General features: G+C 43.0%; 1 protein-coding gene across 1 annotated transcript in view; it reads left to right on the top strand.

Moving 5' to 3' along the window:
- The window catches only part of LOC144486565 (NAD kinase-like), a 43,996-nt gene that overhangs the window by 8,091 nt on the left and 16,423 nt on the right, over positions 1-19,482 (top strand). The window contains exons 3-8 of the mRNA XM_078204624.1: positions 4,338-4,421; positions 7,596-7,725; positions 12,109-12,217; positions 12,660-12,745; positions 13,017-13,119; positions 16,905-17,065. Coding sequence (XP_078060750.1) covers positions 4,338-4,421; positions 7,596-7,725; positions 12,109-12,217; positions 12,660-12,745; positions 13,017-13,119; positions 16,905-17,065 — 673 coding nt within the window. The remainder of the gene's footprint in view (positions 1-4,337; positions 4,422-7,595; positions 7,726-12,108; positions 12,218-12,659; positions 12,746-13,016; positions 13,120-16,904; positions 17,066-19,482) is intronic.

Raw genomic sequence — 19,482 nt, 5'->3', positions numbered from 1 at the left:
TGTAGGGATTCTATGATTCTATGAACCTATGTTACTATTTGTGCGTCTGTAGCCCAGGATCCCTTTGTTCGTTGATGCTGTTTAGGCACATTTCCTAGAACTATGTGACTTGTTATTCTTCCTATCACTCATTTATATTCAAGTTCTTTTACGAATTTCAGACCCATTCTATGAGTTTATTAATGTTTTCTCTCAGCTCTTCTATTATCTACATCTCCTCCCACAGTTTGATGACATCTACAAATTTTGAAATTGTATTTCCACTTCCTAATTCCAAGTCCTTTATGTACACGGATAAATGTAGTATTCAGAGAATCACTCCTTCTGGAATACACTTAAAAGCTGTACTTCTGTTTTGTAGCCAGCTAGCTATCCACTCTGCTAGCTGCCCCATGACATGTTCTGACCTTTGAGTCTACAATGTGGTACCTTATCAAAGGAGTTTTAGATATAGAGATGTAGTACAGGCATTTACGTTATATAAATATTGTGTACGTTATATAAATATTGTGTACATTACATAAATATTATGTGTAAAATATATTGCATCTGCTGCATTACCCTTATCTACCCCCTCTGTTACTTCAAAGAACTCAATGAGATTGGTCAAGCATGACCCAACTTTTTGGAATTTATTATTATATTTTCACTTTCAGGATGTTTTTCTGATGAGAGATCACATGGCACTAGGTTATAGTCCAACAGGTTTATTTGAAATCACAAGATTTTGGAGTGTTGTTCCTTCGTCAGGTGAAGTCCTGCTTCTCGTTCGTCAGGTGAAGAAGCAGCGCTCTGAAAGCTTGTGATTTCAAATAAACCTGTTGGACTATAACCTGGTGTCGTGAGATCTCTCATCTTGTCCACCCCAGTCCAACACCGGTATCTCCACATCAAGATGTTTCTCTGTTGCACCTTTGAGCAAGGATTCCACTATCCACTGTAGTGTGCAGTCAGAGGGAATTCCCTGGGACTTCTGAGCATTAATTCCTGACCCCATAAAATCTTGTGGCATCAGGTCAAATGTGGGCAAGGAAATCTCCTACTGATTACCACCGACTTCCCTCCCTCAGATGGTGAATTGGTACTCCACCTACTCCCCTCCCTTAGCTGAAGAATTAGCACTCCTCCATGTTAAACACCACTTGAAAGAAACAGAGGTTGGCAAGGGAACAGAATGTGCTCTGGATGGGGGCTTCAATGTCCATCAACAGGAGGTTCAGTAACATCGGCCGAACTGGCTGAGCCCTGAAGGACAAAGCTGCCAGACTGGGTCTGCAGCTGGTGGTGAGGGAACTAAGGAAAAACCTACTTGACTAATCTATCTGTCACAGATGAACCTGTCCATGACATTTTGATAGGAGTGACCATTGCACAGTCCTTGCAGAGAAGGAATACTGTCTTCACATTGAGGATACCCTCCATTGTATTGTGTGGCACTACCACTGTGCTGAATGGGGTAGATTTCAAACAGATCTAAGAACTCCAGACTGGGCATCCATGAAGTGCTGTGGGCCATCAACAGCAGCAGAATTGTACTCGACCACAATCTGTAACCTCGTGGCCTCGCATATCCCTCATACTACCTTTACTGTCGAGCTGGGGACTCAATCCTGTTTTCATGAAGAGTACGGAGGGTATGTCAGCAGTAGCACCAGGCATACCTCAAAATGAGGTGTCAACCTGGTGAAACTTTAACACAGAACAACTTGCATGCGATGGGCAGAGCTAAGTGACCCCACAACAAGCAGATCTGATCTAAGCTCTGCAGTCCTGCCACATGCAATTGAGTGGTGGTGGACAATTAAACATCTAACCGAAGGAGGAGGTGCCACAAACTTAACCATCTTTAATGGTGGTGAGTCCAGCACATTAGTGCAAAGGGCAGAGTGGAAGCATTTGCAACCGTCTTCAGCCAGAAGTGTTGAGTGGAAGATCCATTTTATCCTCTTTAGGTCCCCAGCATCACAGATAGGAGCTATCCGTTTAAAGAGGAAAGTTCTAAAGTAGAAATACTGAAATCAAGTATTTCCTTTTGCATCCGAAAGAGAGAATGCTGGAAAATCTCAGCAGGTCTGGCAGCATCTACAGGAGAGAAAAAAGCTGACGTTTTGAGTCCAGATCACCCTTTGTTAAAGCTAAAAGGCATAGAAAGTGGGAGATATTTGTACTGCAGGGGGAGGGAATGAAAGATGAGTCATAGCCACAAAGACAAGGGGAAAAGACTGCTAATGGCAGTCCATAGAGAGAATGGAAGGTGTGAAAGGCCACACAGCAGAGAAGCTGAAATCATAGGGTAAGCTGTGACAGATGAAGATGAGGGGGGGGGGGGGTGGATGGGTGGGGAGAGGTAAAATTGAGGCAAAAGGGAATAAAATAGGGGGAATGAGTGGGGGAATGAAAAATAAAGACAAAGTAAAAGGTAGGGAACAGTAAAAATTGAATAAAATGAAAACAAAGGGTTTTTTTGTGTGCCTGCTTGTTTCCTTCCTAACAATTTCTGTCCTGTGTGTTATTGCTCATGTTTTATCTTCGGTTTCTTTAATCACGCAGAGAAGAAAAATGAGACATACTGTCAAGGTTCTGATTTCATGTTGTCTTTGAAGTGTTTGTCTGGCAAAGGCAAGAATGCTTGTTCTCAGTCAATTATTTTGGAAGCAACTGTGACTATTGCATATGCAAATGTGGCAGCCAGTCCATCTCCGCACTGTTCCATAAACGGTGATGAGTAGAGTGACCAGTTACTTTATATTTTTGATTATACTGGTTAAAGGAAAATGTTGCCCAGTGCACTAGGTCAGATAGAACATATTTGCATTTATGTAATATATTTGGCAACCTCAGGACATCCCACAAATGAAACATTTTTTAATGTACTTATTTTTTGCTATAACTAATTGAATGAGGTAATGATTTTTGTTTTCAGTCGAGGGATTAGTCCGGGAGAACTTCCCTGCTCTTTTTTTGAATCATGCTGTGGGATCTTTTACATCCATCTGAGATTGTAGAATGAGTCTTTGTTCAATGTCTCATCCGAAAGATAGTGGCTTTGCCAGTCCAAACATTCCTTTGTCAGAAAATGACCTGCAGTGAAAATGGACTTCAGATAGAATGTGAATGGGTGAAGCACTTTCTCCTAAATTTTTTTTACAAACCCAGAGTGGTTAGCATACGAAACTCACTCTCACAAGGTGTTGGATTAAATAACATAAATTAAGGGGGAGCGAGAAAAGTAATTTGAGAGAGTGAAGTATAGAAAATTAGAAACATATATAGAAACTAGAAGCAGGGGTAGCCATTTGGTCTGCTTCTTGAAACCAGATAACGTTTTGGCCTCAATTACTTCCTGTAGTAGCAAATGCCACAGATTGACCACACTCTGGGTGAAGAAATTTCTCCTCGCCTCAGTCCTAAAAGGTTTGCCCCTTATCCTCAAACTATGACCCCACCATCGGGAACATTCTTTCTGAATCTGCTGGTAGAATGAAGTGAAGTCGGGTGGAAGGAGACTTGTGTGGAAAGTAACCCAGATCAGTTGAAACAAATGATCTGTTTCTATGTTAATTTTATGTACATCAGTGCCAGTTTTTAATAAAGAATGAAGCATTAGAAACTGTTGTCCAGATACATAGTTCCTACATTCCTAATTTCTATGGCGGCATGGTAGCACAGTGGTTAGCACTGCTGCTTCACAGCTCCAGGGTCCCGGGTTCGATTCCCGGCTCGGGTCACTGTCTGTGTGGAGTTTGCACATTCTCCTCGTGTCTGCGTGGGTTTCCTCCGGGTGCTCCGGTTTCCTCCCACAGTCCAAAGATGTGCGGGTTAGGTTGATTGGCCAGGTTAAAAATTGCCCCTTAGAGTCCTGAGATGTGTAGGTTAGAGGGATTAGCGGGTAAATATGTGGGGGTAGGGCCTGGGTGGGATTGTAGTCGGTGCAGACTCGATGGGCCGAATGGCCTCCTTCTGCACTGTAGGGTTTCTATGATCTATGATTCTATGATATGGTGTCCTGTTTTTACAAAATCCCTTTATAGTCTCAATAAAACTGATTTGCTAAATGGTAGAGACTTTCTGCAGCAATGGTGAAGTGCAGCTGCTGTCTTATCAAAAAGATTGCTTAACCTTGTTTTGTATGTAGTTGTCTAGCCTGCCCTTGACTTGTGCACCAGTGTACTATGTTTGTGCATTTTTGGCTCATACCCCTGTTCTAACTGCTTTTTCTCCTGGCTGTTTGCAGAGGTTGGGGAGGGAGGCAGAGAGTGTAAAAGGCAGCGACCAATGAGGGCAAGTGATATTGTAGAAAGGAAACAAACTAACAGCACCGCCTTCTCTCCTTTTAGACAAGCACACTTCCTCCATGGCCCATCTCCTGACATACACTTTGGACCTAAAGCCTCCATTCTGCAGAACTCAACCAGCATCATGTAAGTAAAAATCACCTTTTCCCCTCCCTTCGTAAATTCTGTTGAACAGAATTCCAGATAATTGAGTTTCATCTAATCTTTTGAAGTTATTTTCTTGACTTCGAAAGCTGCAGCTTTACTGTGCTATTGAGGGAATTCGAGGTCAGAGAATGCAGTTTTTGCATCCGTGTGAGAAACCGTTCTGAGTGTGAGCAGAAACAATGTTTAATTACTGTCACCACTTTGGAGTTTGCGTTACTCTTGTGTAACATCATGTTTCAAAGGTGCTCAGGTGATGCCTTCAGAGGCTGAGCCACCACCTCCAGGAATAGTATTGTGCAAGTAATTCTTGAGCAAGTAATGTGCTGCTGCCAGGTATGGCAAGTAGCAAGCGTTGGCACCACTTGCTATCTGCATTGCTGCTTTATCCTGGACAAAGCTGCAGATCGTTCGTATGGACCCGTCCCTTGTCTAAGAAATACCCCTGGCTCGAACCTCACGTTCGTGTTAAGAGCATGTATGAATGTGTGCGCATCTGCAGATTGGGCCCTTCAGCTAAATTAGACCAATTCAAAACCCAGGCAAGCGCAACGAGTTGTGGAACTAAAACTAGAGGAAGTAGCTGCACGATTAAGTGGGCAGTCGGATTGCATTTCCAGTACAGTGCTGTGGGCGGGCAGCCTCAATTGTTTTACCCATTTTATTTCCAACCACACCATGTCTTTACCCACAGAGTAAGTTTCCTTGATGCTGTTCATTAGCGGTAGGTGAGGAAGAGACATCAGTTGCTGGGCAAGAAACCAATGGGATGCCAGTTTTATTTTATAACCTGCTCATTGACTTCGGTGGAAAGCTAAATTGGGCCGTGTGTAAAATGACCATTGCATCTGATCCCATCAGTTCCCTAATGTGGCACAATGGTTAGCACTGCTGCCTCACGTATACCGTGATGTGGGAATGCCGGCATTGGACTGGGGTAAACACAGTAAGAAGTTTAACACCAGGTTAAAGTCCAACAGGTTTATTATACCGTGCCAGGGACCCGTGTTTGATTCCCAGCTTGTGTCACTGTCTGTGCGGAATTTGCACATTTTCCCCCTGTCTGCTTGGGTTTCCTCCGGGTGCTCTGGTTTCCTCCCACAGTCCGAAAGGTGTGCTGGTTGGGTGCATTGGCCATGCTAAATTTTCCCTCAGTGTACCCGAACAGGTGCCGGAGTGTGGCGACTGGGGGATTTTCACAGTAACTTCATTGCAGTGTTAATGTCAGCCTACTTGTGACACAAATAAATAAACTTAATTTTAGCAAAAATTGTCCCCCAGTGATGTACGCAACAGTGTCCAAATGGATAGAGAATGAGTGTAAAGATAAAGGCAGAAAATGCTGGAATCGCTGTGGTGAACCGGGCAAAAGGAAGGCTAGGGTTTTGTTAGAACTCTCTCTGGAAAGTTGAAAACCAGGTGAAGTGTCCCAAGTTGATTCGGCTACTCTGCAACAACTGCCCGGTGATATTCAGAACTAACTTGCTGACCCACCAACCGAGAATTTACCTATTTCTTAAACGAGTCATCCTCAACTTAATGTTAACTCTATTTTGTTCTTCATGTGTGCAGCTGAGTGCTTCCAGCATTTACTGTTCTTATTTCAGATTTCCAGCATTTGCAGTGTTTTGCTTCTGTAATACTGACATCACCTGCTGTTTTTCTGAAATCTTTACTTGAGATTTTCTTCTTGATGAAGAAGAGAAGCCATACGTGGGTTTAGAGTTATTCTTTTGAAGGATGAAAGGATTAACGTCCATCTTATGCTTGTGTTTTCAAACACACTTGCTACTTTTTGCTTTTAGTCCTGGGGATCTCCAGAATCGCTTCATTACTGGTCCTGTCAGTTATCAAGGATTGATGCAAAGTTGCATATCAAAACTTTCATTATTTTTAACTTTCATTTCCTTTCCATTCACGTGCACAGACTGTCCCAGCTGCCGGCACTCAGGCGTGAGAAAGCACTGACAGTGATTAATGGTATTTGATTCTCTTCCCACTCAGTGATGCATGAGGCAGATGAAGCGCATGCTTGCGTCTGTTTCCTCTAGCAAGATTTTCCAGGAACAGGTCACTAGCCTGTAACCTTTATAGCTTGAGGGGTGCCACTCTGCATCAAGCATGGTTGACCAGAAGACTGTCCTGTTCCTACCACCTGCCCTAGGCATATTAGAAGAAATTACAGGCTGATAATCAACCTGTTTGGCCACATTATATACTTGCAGTCTGTGGCCATCAAGTTCAGGAGTGGGACTTGAAACCAGTGCTTCTGACTCAGAGGCAGGGATACAACCCATGCACCTATGGTGTTTGGTTAGTCCCAGTTAATTTCACTCCCTGACTATGGAGTGGAGCTAATGGTGGTAACGGTAAACTAGAGTAGGTTACATGCTGTGAGTGGGAAAGATGCAATATGTAAAATACTTCCAAGCCGTACAAAGCAGCCTGTCTGCTGTGGTGGGACTCGAACCCAGGTCCCCAGAGCATTATCCTGAGTTACTAGTCTCATGGCAGTATCACTACACCCCCATCTCCCCATATAGTCCTGAAGAAATTCTAAATGCTAAAAATTGCCCCTTAGAGTCCTGAGATGCGTAGGTTAGAGGGATTAGCGGGTAAATATGTAGGGATATGGGGATAGGGCCTGGGTGGGATTGTGGTCGGTGCAGACGCGATGGGCCAAATGGCCTCTTTCTGCACTGTAGGGTTTCTATGATTTCTATGATTCTATGAAATCAATTGGATTTCCTTTACTGTTCATCGACTCTTACTGGTCCATGGTGTCGTATTTGACTGCAAGTTGAGCTTCTGACTGCCTGTTTCCACCTCTGTGACATTATCTGACTCTTGCCCTGAATTGGTTTATCTGCTGCTGAAGACGGTTTCTATATCTTTCTTGCTTGAGACTTGACCATTATACCACACTCCTGACCAGCTGGCATTTTCCACACTCTAAACTTGAGGCCATCCAAACTCTGCTACCGAGGTCCTACCTTGTGCCAAGACCCTTTCACCCATCATTGCTGTGTTACTTCCAGTTAAGAAATGGCTTGATTTAAAAATTCTCATCTTTGTATGTTCACAATTCTGTGGCTTTGGTGCTTCACGTCCCCTTTTGTTCAAAGGCTTTATTTGTTTTGTTCTAATTCTATTCAGGCACATTCAGGATCCAACTAGTCAAAGGCTGACCTGGGACAAGCCTCCGACAAATGTACTGGTCATCAAAAAGGTCAAGGATGAAGCACTTCTGGAGCCATTCAAAGAACTGTGCACTTTCCTCATTGAGGTGAGGACGCTTGACACTATATAGAGACTGCACAGCAAGTTTATTTATCTTTTGGTGGTGGGTTCGTACCAAATATTATACTGCAATGAAAACAGAAAATACTGGAAGCAGTCAGTAGGTTGGACAGCATCTGTGGAGAGAGAAACCATGTTGATGTTTTTAGTTCTGATGAAAAGTCATAAACTAGAAGAAATTGGAGATGGAACAGGTTTTAAGCAAGTATAGACGAATCAGGAGTGGGGCGGGGGACGGATTGGAGAACCAAAGGGAAGTTGTGATATAGGGTGGAAGGCAGGAGAGATTAAATGATGAGGGATAATGGTGCGAGGCAAAGTATATGTTAGTTTATTTATTAGTGTCACAAGTAGGCTTACATTAACACTGCAATGAAGTTACTGTGAATAATGGAACAAACAAAGAAACAAAACATGGGTGTGGAGGAGGTATAATTGAATCCTTATCAAAAGCTGCTCTCTGAAAAACTGCAGGAGCAGAGGTTAAAATCTGAAATTGTTGAACCCTGCAGGCCATAAAGTGCCAAATTGGAAGATGCTCCCTGAACGTGCATTGAGCTTCATTGGAACATTGCAGGAACCAAGAACAGAAGTCAGAGTACGGTGGAGAATTAAAATGATAACCAGAAACTCCGGGTTAGGGTTGTGGACTGAACGAAGATGCTGTGCTAAACGATTGCCAACGTGTTTCTCTCCCCACTGTCTGAGAGAGCACATTGTAAACAGCGAATGCAGTAAACTCAACTGAAAGCAGCCCAAATAAATCGTAGTTTCGTCAGTTCAGAGTGTTGGGCTTCTGGACGGTGGGAAGGAAGGAGGCTAATGGATAGGTTTAGCATCTCCTTATGCTTGTATGAGAAGGTGGGCTGGGGGGTATGCAGTGTTGTGGGTAACTGAGGAGTGAACAAGGCTGTTGCGGCTTGGTGTCTTCCAGAACACTGAAAGGGGAGAGGAAGATGTGCTTTTTGGTGTTGGCATCACGCTGTAAAGGGTGGAAGATGATCGTTAAATGTGGAGGTTGTGGGGTGGTAATTGATGATGGCTCTGAGAGGAAAGAGGTGAGAACAGATGTGGCAATGAAATAGACATTATTGAGTAGATTGCTCAGTTGAGGTAAAAGGCAGACGTTTTGGAAGGTGGTGCAGTCAGAACAGACATGACTGGGACAAAGAAAGTTGGAAAAGTTGGAAGTGGTTGGGAGGAACTGCTGTCAAGGTAGCTATGGGAGTCATTGAGCTGACAGCAGACATTTATGGACAGCCCAGACCTAGAAATAGCAATAGAAAAGTCAAGGGAGGGAAGGGAAATTGGAAACGAAAACTATGAATTTTTTTAGGAAATGGCATTGATTACAGTCATCAGTGTACCAGGAAAAAGAGGTGAGGCAGAGGGTTAAGACAAACATGGTTCCATATATCTTGTGAAAAGGCAAACGTGGCTACGACTTGTATGGGTTCCCGTAGCAACATCTTTTATTTGAATGAAGTGAAATCAAAGAAGTTGTTACTCAATATAAGAACAAGTTCAACCAACCAGAGGACAACATTCCCTCTGACATTGTAGTATGCAATCCTTCTAAATTATGGGTGGCTGTGCATGCGTGTTAGGGTACAAGGGTGGTCTATACAGTTACTTTCAGGTTGCTTAATAATTGTGCAGCTTAAGAGAGAACATTGGCAGAGGAGACTGGTGGGGGATAAGGACTTGTGTCTTTGTTCAGTTGGAGATGGTGTAGAGAGTTTGGACGCCTATGGTGAAAGGGAGATGTTTAGTACCAGGAAACCGGAAACAACAAAAAAGCTTGAGGAGCTAAATTACTTTTTCCCATGTCCCTTTATTTCTAAGTGATGGAGGATATCTGTAGAGTTGGGGCATTAGGCAGGAAGAGACTGGATAAAGGGAGTCTAGATGGGAAGAAATCAGTGGTGTGGGGCAGGCTGAAATGATGGGTCTTCCGGGGCAATCATCTTTGCGATGTTGGGAAGGAGATGGAAGCAGACTCTGTGGGACTGGGGCACAGAGATGGGAAGCTGTGGAGATGAGTCATTGATAGTTTGGGAGATTGTTCAGTGGAGGGATCATGGTCCAGGGGACGTTAGGAAAGGCGAGAGAGCTGGGGTTCAGCCTGCACAAAGTAGAGATTGGGTGACCAAGCAAAAGCATCAGCAGCAATGGCAGCAGGTTTAATGACCAATGCTCGGAATTGAGAATGGAGTGTTGCAAGTTTTGAGGAGGTGCGTTAGAGTGAATGAGGGAAACAGAGAAATTAAGATTACTGCTTTCACATTGGCAGTTCCCAATGAATGGGGCCAGATGAAGGGCGCTCAAGAATTAAGGAGATGGGAGAAAGATCTGCTGTACTTGGGAAGGATTCCTGGCCATAAGACATAGGAGCAGAATTAGGCCACAGGGCCCATTGAGTCTGCTCTGCCAGTCAATCATAGCTGATATTTTTCTCTTCCTCATTCTCCTGCCTTTTCCCTCCTCATTCTCCTGCCTTTTCCCCATAACCCCTGATTCCCTTGGCAATCAAGAACCTATCTACCTCTGTCTTAAAGACACTCAATGACCTGGCCTCCACAGCCTTCTGCGGCAAAGAGTTGCACAGATTCACCACCCTCTAGCTGAAGAAATTCCTCCTCATCTCTGTTCTAAAAGATCGTCCCTTTAGCATGAGGTTGGGCCAAAGAAAGGGGTATGGAGGCAAAGAGGATGGAAAAGCTTGAGGTGGAGTGTATAAGGCGATGCTGGGGATTTTGCTATCCTGTTTGTTGTGCTGTGTTAAAATAGAATACTTCTGCCCTGTTTATTATGACAGGTTAAAATGAATAATGTTTTAAAATTCTGTTTAGGAGGCATTACTTTTAAATTAAACCTCAACTACAGGCCTGTGGCAAAACTAGTATCTTTTACCTTTGAATCTTGTCACAGCAAATGTTTAGGGGAAAAAAAACTAGTATTTCAGATCCCAGTACCAAGCTTATTTTGATATGTTGTCATGGATTTCATCAATTGTTGGCTTAATAATTCAAAGTGATATAATACTTTGAGACTGATTCAATGTGCATGTGACTGACAGTTTCTTCTTGAGAGGTCAGATCCAACAAAATCCAGGAAGGTTTCAGCTGCACTTTTCTCGGATGTAAAAAATAGATTTTAAATTAATTGGGCAAACTTAAGTCCTATGAAGGCAGTCGTTTGAAATCTCCAAGCAAATTGCCAGTCTGCACTTGTCAGTTTTGTTTCCCAGTCTATGCCTGGGAACATAGGCACTGGAGGAGGTCATTGAGTCCCTCCCCAGCCTGTTCTTCCATTCAGTTAGACCATGGCTTATCTGCTCCTCAAGTCCATTTATCTGTCTCTTTTCCATATCCCTTGAGGCTGATCTCAAACATTCCACGTTCTGACAGCTTATGGAAAATATTCATGCAAAGGGAATGTCCTTCCAGCAATGGGAGGTTTTCTTTCAATAATTCAAACTTCTTTTGAGGGAGATAGCTATTTTTCAGTGATTTGCACATTTCCCTTGGGCACTGTGATGTTTGAGAAACAACAGGTTCCTGAGTATGTCAAGTGATTTTGATTTTTTTTTTGTAACCTTGCCAAAGAAAACCAGAATACTACACTTCAAGGCACAAATGATAGAGCTCTCCAGAGATTTTATTACCTGTCTCTAATGTTTGTAGATTTACCATCATAAGTAGATTAGATCCCAACTGACACAACAGTATTGCTGTGTTGTAAAGCAAGACTATACAGAAGAGTTGCATTTGGTGGATGGAATAAGCTGCTGTGTATGGGTTTAAATGATGCACTCGTTCCCCTCCTACTTCCCACACTTACGAGTAGGTTGACAGTATCTTGTAGCTAAGTGTCCTGTGGCAACTTTTGTTATGTTGTGGAGATGCCGGCGTTGGACTGGGGTAAGCACAGTAAGAAGTCTAACAACACCAGGTTAAAGTCCAACAGGTTTATTTGGTAGCAAAAGCCACTAGCTTTCGGAACAGGCTGTCCCTTCGTCGGGTGGGTGGAAGTTCTGATCACAAACTCAATTTACATGAATAATGATTGGAATGTGAGTCTTTACAGCTAATCAAGTCTTAAAGGTACAGACAATGTGAGTGGAGGGAGCATTAAGCACAGGTTAAAGAGATGTGTATTGTCTCCAGACAGGACAGCTAGTGAGACTTTGCACATCCAGGCAGGTTGTGGGGGTTACAGATAGTGTGACATGAACCCAGTATCCTGGTTGAGGCCGTCCTCATGTGTGCGGAACCTTTTGTTAACAGCAAAGGATATGGTTGGAAATGTTGGACTTTAAAGTGAATTGTGCTTTTTGTTTCATATTTTCTTTTTCTTCTTGACCTAGGAGAAGCACTTGGTTGTGTTTGTTGAGAAGAAAGTGGTGGATGATGCAGCACTCGCGAAAGATGAAAACTTTGAACCCATCAGGCAGCAGCTCAGCCCTTTCCGTGAAGGTGAGATGGGGCAAGGAGTACCACTTGCTGAGCAGGTCTATAAATGCTGGAAATGCATACCAGATCAATCAACGCATGAAAAAAGAAAAGTTAGGGTGACATTGAGATTTGAGAAAGAGTCCACCTGAGAATTAAGAAGTTCTGTGTGGACACACTTTTCTGAAAACCGAGTGTTATCTGAACTGTTGACCTAAAGTTCCCTTATTCACCTGCTAACAGGCCCCACTATGTAATTTTTCTATTGCCTTTTAGCTGTGTAATCAATGAATTTTTAATTTAGACACCATATGATGCTCCTCATCTACTTCTGATCATCGTCTGACTCTGTGCTAAAACTGGTCCTGGCTGATAGTCCAGACTTTTTTCAGATATTGCCATCATGTTGCTGATTATAATAGTTGGAATTGGTGAAATTAGCTTTTCCATTTTGTTTAAATCTCAGGTTACGATGAGTTGTCTGGCTGCATAGACTTAATCATTTGCCTGGGTGGTGACGGCACACTGCTATACGCCTCCTCGCTCTTCCAGGTATTAGACCAGTCTTATCCAAAATGTTTATGCCTCTTATTTTAGCATTTTATCACCAGAAGTTAGATTTAAGTGCAAGTGTCTTATGCCAATAATTGCCAATAATTAAGAAATTCAGAAAATGATCACAGCTGCTGGAAAACTGACTGATGACATGAGGGTGTTCATGAGGTCACGTAAGACAGTAGATATGGAGTTGCTGTTGATTATGCTGTGTCAGTATGGATATGGCAGCCCTGTTTTGTGGCTAACTATGCTGTGGTTTTTCCAGACCAGTGTCCCTCCTGTCATGGCATTTCATCTTGGCTCACTCGGATTTCTGACACCTTTCAAATTTGAGTCTTACAGAACAGAAGTGACTAATGTGATTGAAGGTAAGAATGGAATGCTTTGAAACCTCTTTTTCCTCTGTGTGGAATGCTGTTGGCCGGTAAATAGTCAATTCAAGATTCAGTCTGACCGCTATCTGATGAGAAAATTACTTTCCGTAATCGGAAAGATTCCAGTAAACCCACAGCGTATGTTAATGTGTCCAACAGTATTGAAAAACACCTAGCAGTATGATTAAAGATTCTGTCTTTGCAGACTTGGATGGTATCTAGAGAGAGAATTATGAGCTACATGGCACTTGACTGACTTACTGATGGGTTACTGATCTATTGGAGTGATGGGAACAATTTGAGACGATGCATTAAGATGACCACAGAAGTTGTATTGATTTGAGTGATTTTCTTTTTTCCCCCTTAAGTATGTTTGGTGATAAACTGCTTGTTGTCAGCAGTCTTCAGTTAGTTTTAGTGACAAATCAAATAACTAATTAAAATAAACCACATAAACTGAGGGGCAAATTAAAGGGGCAGACCCTTAAAGGGATACTGCCTGAACCAAAAAGCAAATTGCAAATGAAACTTAAAACATTAGATTGATCCTTTTAAACACGTTTCAATCACTGGGCATGGAAGGCCTCAATGGTGCTGGTGGACTCTTCATGCTCCCTCTCTAGGGACGTCCGGCTGTGAATGTAGCAAGAAGTCTCACAACACCAGGTTAAAGTCCAACAGGTTTATTTGGTAGCAAAAGCCACTAGCTTTCGGAGTGCTGCTCCTTCGTCAGGTAAGTGGGAGTTGTGTTCACAAACAGGGCATATAAAGACACAAACTCAATTTACAAAATAATGGTTGGAATGCGAGCCTTTACAGGTAATCAAGTCTTAAAGGTACAGACAATGTGAGTGGAGAGAGGGTTAAACACAGGTTAAAGAGATGCGTATTGTCTCCAGCCAGGACAGTTAGAGATTTTGCAAGCCCAGGCAAGTCGTGGGGGCTACAGATAGTGTGACATGAACCTAAGATCCCGGTTGAGGCCGCCCTCATGTGTGCGGAACTTGGCTATCAATTTCTGCTCAGTGATTCTGCGTTGTCGTGAAGGCCACCTTGGAGAACGCTTACCCGAAGATCAGAGGCCGAATGCGCGTGAGATGGTGTTCTCACGTGAGATGATGGCATCCGTGTCGATGATCCGACACGTCTTGCAGTGGTTGCTGTGGCAGGGTTGTGTGGTGTCGAGAACAGTGACCACGACACCACACAACCTTGCAACAGCAACCTCTGCAAGACATGCCAGATCATCGACACAGATGCCATAATCTCACGTGAGAACACCATCCACCAGGTACACGCTACATACTCTTGCAACTCGGCCAACGTTGTTGACCTGATACGCTGCAGGAAAGGATGTCCCGAGGCATGGTACATTGGGGAGACCATGCAGACGCTACAACAACGGATGAACGAACACTGCTCTAGAGTTTGTGTCTTTATATGCCCTGTTTATGAACAGAACTCCCACTTACCTGACGAAGGAGCATTGCTTCGAAAGCTAGTGGCTTTTGCTACCAAATAAATCTGTTGGACTTTAACGTGGTGTTGTGAGACTTATTGTGTTTACTCCAATCCAACGCCAGCATCTCCACATTGTGAATGTAGCCACAGCAGAGGAGCAGACAATCAGATCAGACAACCCCCTCAATCACCTGCTGCCTGGACCTATCGATGGCAAGTTTGGTTAGGACCAGGAGCAGGTTCATGTGGTAATCCCCCTCCTTTCTCTCCCCTCTCTACATTAGATGGGGCTGAAGTGCGAACAAAACTATCGACGTTTTTTTAAACTGAAAAGCGTGTGCAGTCTAAACCACCTAAATTAGTATGGTCCACAGACTTCACAAGGCTTGGAGAGGCCATTACAATTAAATTAATTCTATTTTCTGCCAACTCTTATCACCAAATTGTGGTACAATTCGCCTTATGGGGCTGAACAAATAGCAATAAATCAGTAGGCAACTGAATTGACAGAGCAGCAATATTTGAATGGTTTGGTCGAAGATAGTGTGAAGTTAGTGAATTGGAATATTACAGCTTGAAATGGATCATTTGGCCCCCAAGTCTGTGCCACTGTTTTCCCTCGCCTGTTGTATCTGATCGAATTCCACTTTTCCCTGTATTGTTCCTGTAGCCATCAACTGCAAGGAACTGTTTTTAAATTCATTTTTGCAAGGTTTCGATATAAAAGATTGAAATTACTAATTGTCATTCATGTGGGCGGGATTGTGAAGGGAATGCTGATTATGGCATATCGTGCATTTATGGAGGAAATAACTTGTTTAAGTAAAATGTGCTTTTATATTAGGAGTGTGGTCAGTGGCAGTAGGAACAGGTGTACAATTAGATCATTGCTGATTGGTAACCCAATTCTATCTTCTAGTGTGTTTCCATGAGTTATGAGTAACTCATAACTAGTGTTTGAGTTACTAGTTGACCCTGTTCAGTTGCCCAAACCACTTTTATTGCATCCAGATACAAGTGCCTGGCATGAAATACTGGATATCCATGTTCTGAATCCTGTCCTGGATTCTATATATGTTTCTTTACACTCCCATGACTTCAAGTGCTAAGTAGGGGGAGGTGGTGGCACAGTGGTATTGTCACTGGACTAGTCATCCAAAGACTTGGGGTAATGCTGTGGGGACCTGGGTTTGAATCTTGCCATGGTAGATGGTGAAATTTGAATAAAAGAAATCTGGAATTAACAATGCACCTGGTTCACTAATGTCCTTTAGGGAAGGAAATCTGCCGTCCTTATCTGGCCCAAATGTGACTTCAGACCCACTGCAATGTTCAGTGACCTCCTGAAATGGCCTAGCAAACCACTCTGTTCAAGGACAATTTGGGATGGGCTATAAATGCCTACATGCCCTGAACAAAAAAAATGGCAGAATTTATTTCCATATCAGTACGAAGTCTCGAGTCATGAAAGGGTACGTTATGCTGACCACAATTATTATCGATGTGGGAAAACATTCAAGTCTGTAAGTACAGAGAAAAGTCACAAAGCTGATTAATGTCAGCACTGAAAGGAAGTAACTGAGGGGAGACCTGAGAGAGGGCTTGTAAACTGGTAAAAGGTATCCAAGAAGCGAGCCTTTCCTCTCTCGGTCGGCGGCACGGTAGCACAGTGGTTAGCACTGCTGCTTCACAGCTCCAGGGTCCCGGGTTCGATTCCCGGCTCGGGTCACTGTCTGTGTGGAGTTTGCACATTCTCCTCGTGTCTGCATGGGTTTCCTCCGGGTGCTCCGGTTTCCTCCCACAGTCCAAAGATGTGCGGGTTAGGTTGATTGGCCAGGTTAAAAATTGCCCCTTAGAGTCCTGAGATGCGTAGGTTAGAGGGATTAGTGGGTAAATATGTGGGGGTACGGGTAGGGCCTGGGTGGGATTGTGGTCGGTGCAGACTCGATGGGCCGAATGGCCTCCTTCTGCACTGTAGGGTTTCTATTCTATTCTAAAGGTATGCCATGGACATAGAATTGAAAGTGAAAAACTTTTTGATGACCGATTTAAAAACTCTGGGTGTTCTTCACGTGCTGAGCAACCAGTATTTGTGATGGACTTCTGATCGAGTACCAGAGGTTAAAACCTTGATTAAAGAACAGTGGGTTTCAGTGATGGGGCAGTGATTCAGAATGTGTTTATCGTAGGGAGCTGAACCCCGCTGACCTGCTGCTTCCTAATCTGTACTTGTCTTGCAATTTTAACTGGGAGGAGAGTGATCAATACTGGAAAATCTCAGTGAATGCAGCTTATTTTGGAACCTTGTCTTTGATCAGGAGATGCCAGGATAATTCTGAGGAGTCGCCTGAAGGTGAAGGTGGTTAAGGAATTAAAATCAGCAGAAGTGGAGAGGCAGTACTTGGTGCAGGATAACGGACTGGCCCCACAGAGTCATATTGACAACGAGGCAGGAAAAGTCTTCATGCAAGTACTACATGTATGTGTAGACAAGACCATAAATCCTTCTGCGAGGTCCTACCCTTAATGGAATGGAGAAGGGGGAAAATGAGGCCGAAGTCGTGAATTAGAAAAGAAAAATCTGCCATGTTGTTTTTAGCAAATTATAAAGGAAATCGTAATTTTAAAAGATATAAATGTTCCAGGATATGCTAATCCCACATATTCTTCACCATAGTAGTTCCATATTTTCTCAATTTGTTTTAGAGGAAACAGTTTCCCCTCAATTCCTAATTGTCACCAATAAATCAAATCATATTTATTACCCCTAGGTTTTGTTTCCCTACTGTCTCTAATGCTTTATCATGAGGTTACAAGCAAATTGAGAAAAAATGTTTCGTGGTATCAACATTGATTTGTGTAATGTCCAGCCCCAGAAGGCCATTAATGCAGAGTGTTTAAAAGGGACTTGAGTGTTTATGTGGGAATTAAACACGTTCATTCCCACTCTTCCATTTAATCTTAAAAAGGGAGATACATTTTCTGACAATCAGCGATCGCCATTTTATTTCTGAAAGTTAATTCAAATTCTCAAACTCTTCAAATTTTCCATTTTGGGATTATCAGTCTATGGACTGACAGGGTCCAGTAATATTACCATACCCAGTGTGATTGAAATATTCATTGTGCAGCTTTCTGGTGCCAACAAAGATCTGTTAGTTACATGCACATCCTAAAAACATAGAAACTACAAGCAGGAGGAGGCCATTTGGCCCTTTGAGCCTGCTCCGCCATTCATTTTAGTCACGGCTGATCATCTAATTCAATATCGTGATTCCCCCCCCCCCCCCCCCCGCCTTCCTTCCATATCCCTTGATCCCTTTAGCCCCAAGAGCCATATCTAATTTCTTCTTGAAATCACAATGTTTTGGCCTCAACTACATTCTGGTGCTAGTGAATTCCACACATTCATCACCCTCCTGGGTGAAGAAATTTCTCCTCGCCTCAGTTTTAAAAGGTTTACCCCTTATCCTCAAACTATGACCACGAGTTTTGGACTCCCCCACCATTCTTTCTGAATCTACCCTGTCTAACCCTGTTAGAATTTTATAAGTTTCTATGAGATCCCCTCTCACTCTTCTAAACTCCAGTGAACATAATCCTAATCGACTTAGGTCTGTCATATGAGGAGAGACTGTCATCCCAGGAATCAGCCTGGTAAACCTTCGCTGTACTCCCTCTATAGCAAGGACATCCTTCCTCAGATATGGACACCAAAACTGCACACAGTACTCCAGGTATCCTCTACTTTTGCATCATGTAAATCTACCTCCTCAACCAAGTTTTGGTCACCTATTCTCTGCTAGGAATATAACCCCTCCAGGTTGTTCTTCTGTTTGATGAGACTGTGCCTTGACTCCACATCCTTTCTACCCATGGCTAGCAAAAATTGATTGATCTCAGAATTGAAATGATTACTTGAGGTAGCAATTACTGTTTTTAGTGGGCGAAAGTTTCATGATTCTGTGACCTTGTATGTGAAGAAAGTGTTTATTTTTTTTATTTTTTTAATTAATTCCTGGGATGTTGGTGTTGCCAGCATTATAGCACATCCCTAATTGCCCTTGAACCGAGTGGCTTGCTGGGAATGCTTGGGAAATCTTAATGGCCTAGTAGTCATTTTAATATGATGCCCCTTGTTCTAAACTCAGCCAGTGGAAAATAATTCCATTATCTACACGACCAATTCCTTTCAAAATCTTAAAATGCATTCGAGTCCCCCTTAACCTGCTATCATGCAGGAATAATATCCTGGTTTATGTAGATTCACAGTTAACCCATGGAGCCTGGGGAACATTCTGACTCTGTGCTGCCCCCCTCCATCCAAAGCTAATGTAGCCAATATAATTGTCAGTGTTTTGTTCTGATTATGCTCCTCCAAGGTGCCCTCTGATGTTTTCAAATGTTAAGTATAAATGCAAGAAGTTGCGAATGTTGAGACAAGGTATGTGAAACACTTGAAGGGGAGTGAGAGAAGAAATTAAGTTTTAAAAAATGGACTGAAATTAATTTAATCTTTAATATCTTATCCCCTCACCCCATCCTGATCTTGCAGGGTCAAAACCTTGTGTTTCTGTTTAAAGATCTGCGTGCATTCGACAAACAGTAGTGACCTGACTGCTGAATGCGTGTACTTTCTCTCTCATACCTGGTGCTGAGATGGTGCAAGTTGTAGCCAGTAGGTGGAGTTGGAACTTGTGAATATTTCTGCTTCATTAATGAGGCGTTGTCAGCTACTTGATTTGCTGTATGTAGGGAAAAATGACCATATAAAAGTTTAGTATGTTGGTGTATCAGACCCATCCCTGAACACAGTCAAGGCTAGCAGCAGCAGCAAGTATACCAGCCTATTTGTACCTCTGTCTAGTCAGCCAAAGCGGAGTTTTATGCCGCATA

The sequence above is a fragment of the Mustelus asterias genome, chromosome 3, assembly GCF_964213995.1.
Source record: "Mustelus asterias chromosome 3, sMusAst1.hap1.1, whole genome shotgun sequence".
NCBI classification, from domain to species: Eukaryota; Metazoa; Chordata; class Chondrichthyes; order Carcharhiniformes; family Triakidae; genus Mustelus; species Mustelus asterias.
The sequence above is the reverse complement of the archived record's forward strand: the minus strand, read 5'-3'. Positions and strand labels throughout refer to the sequence as shown.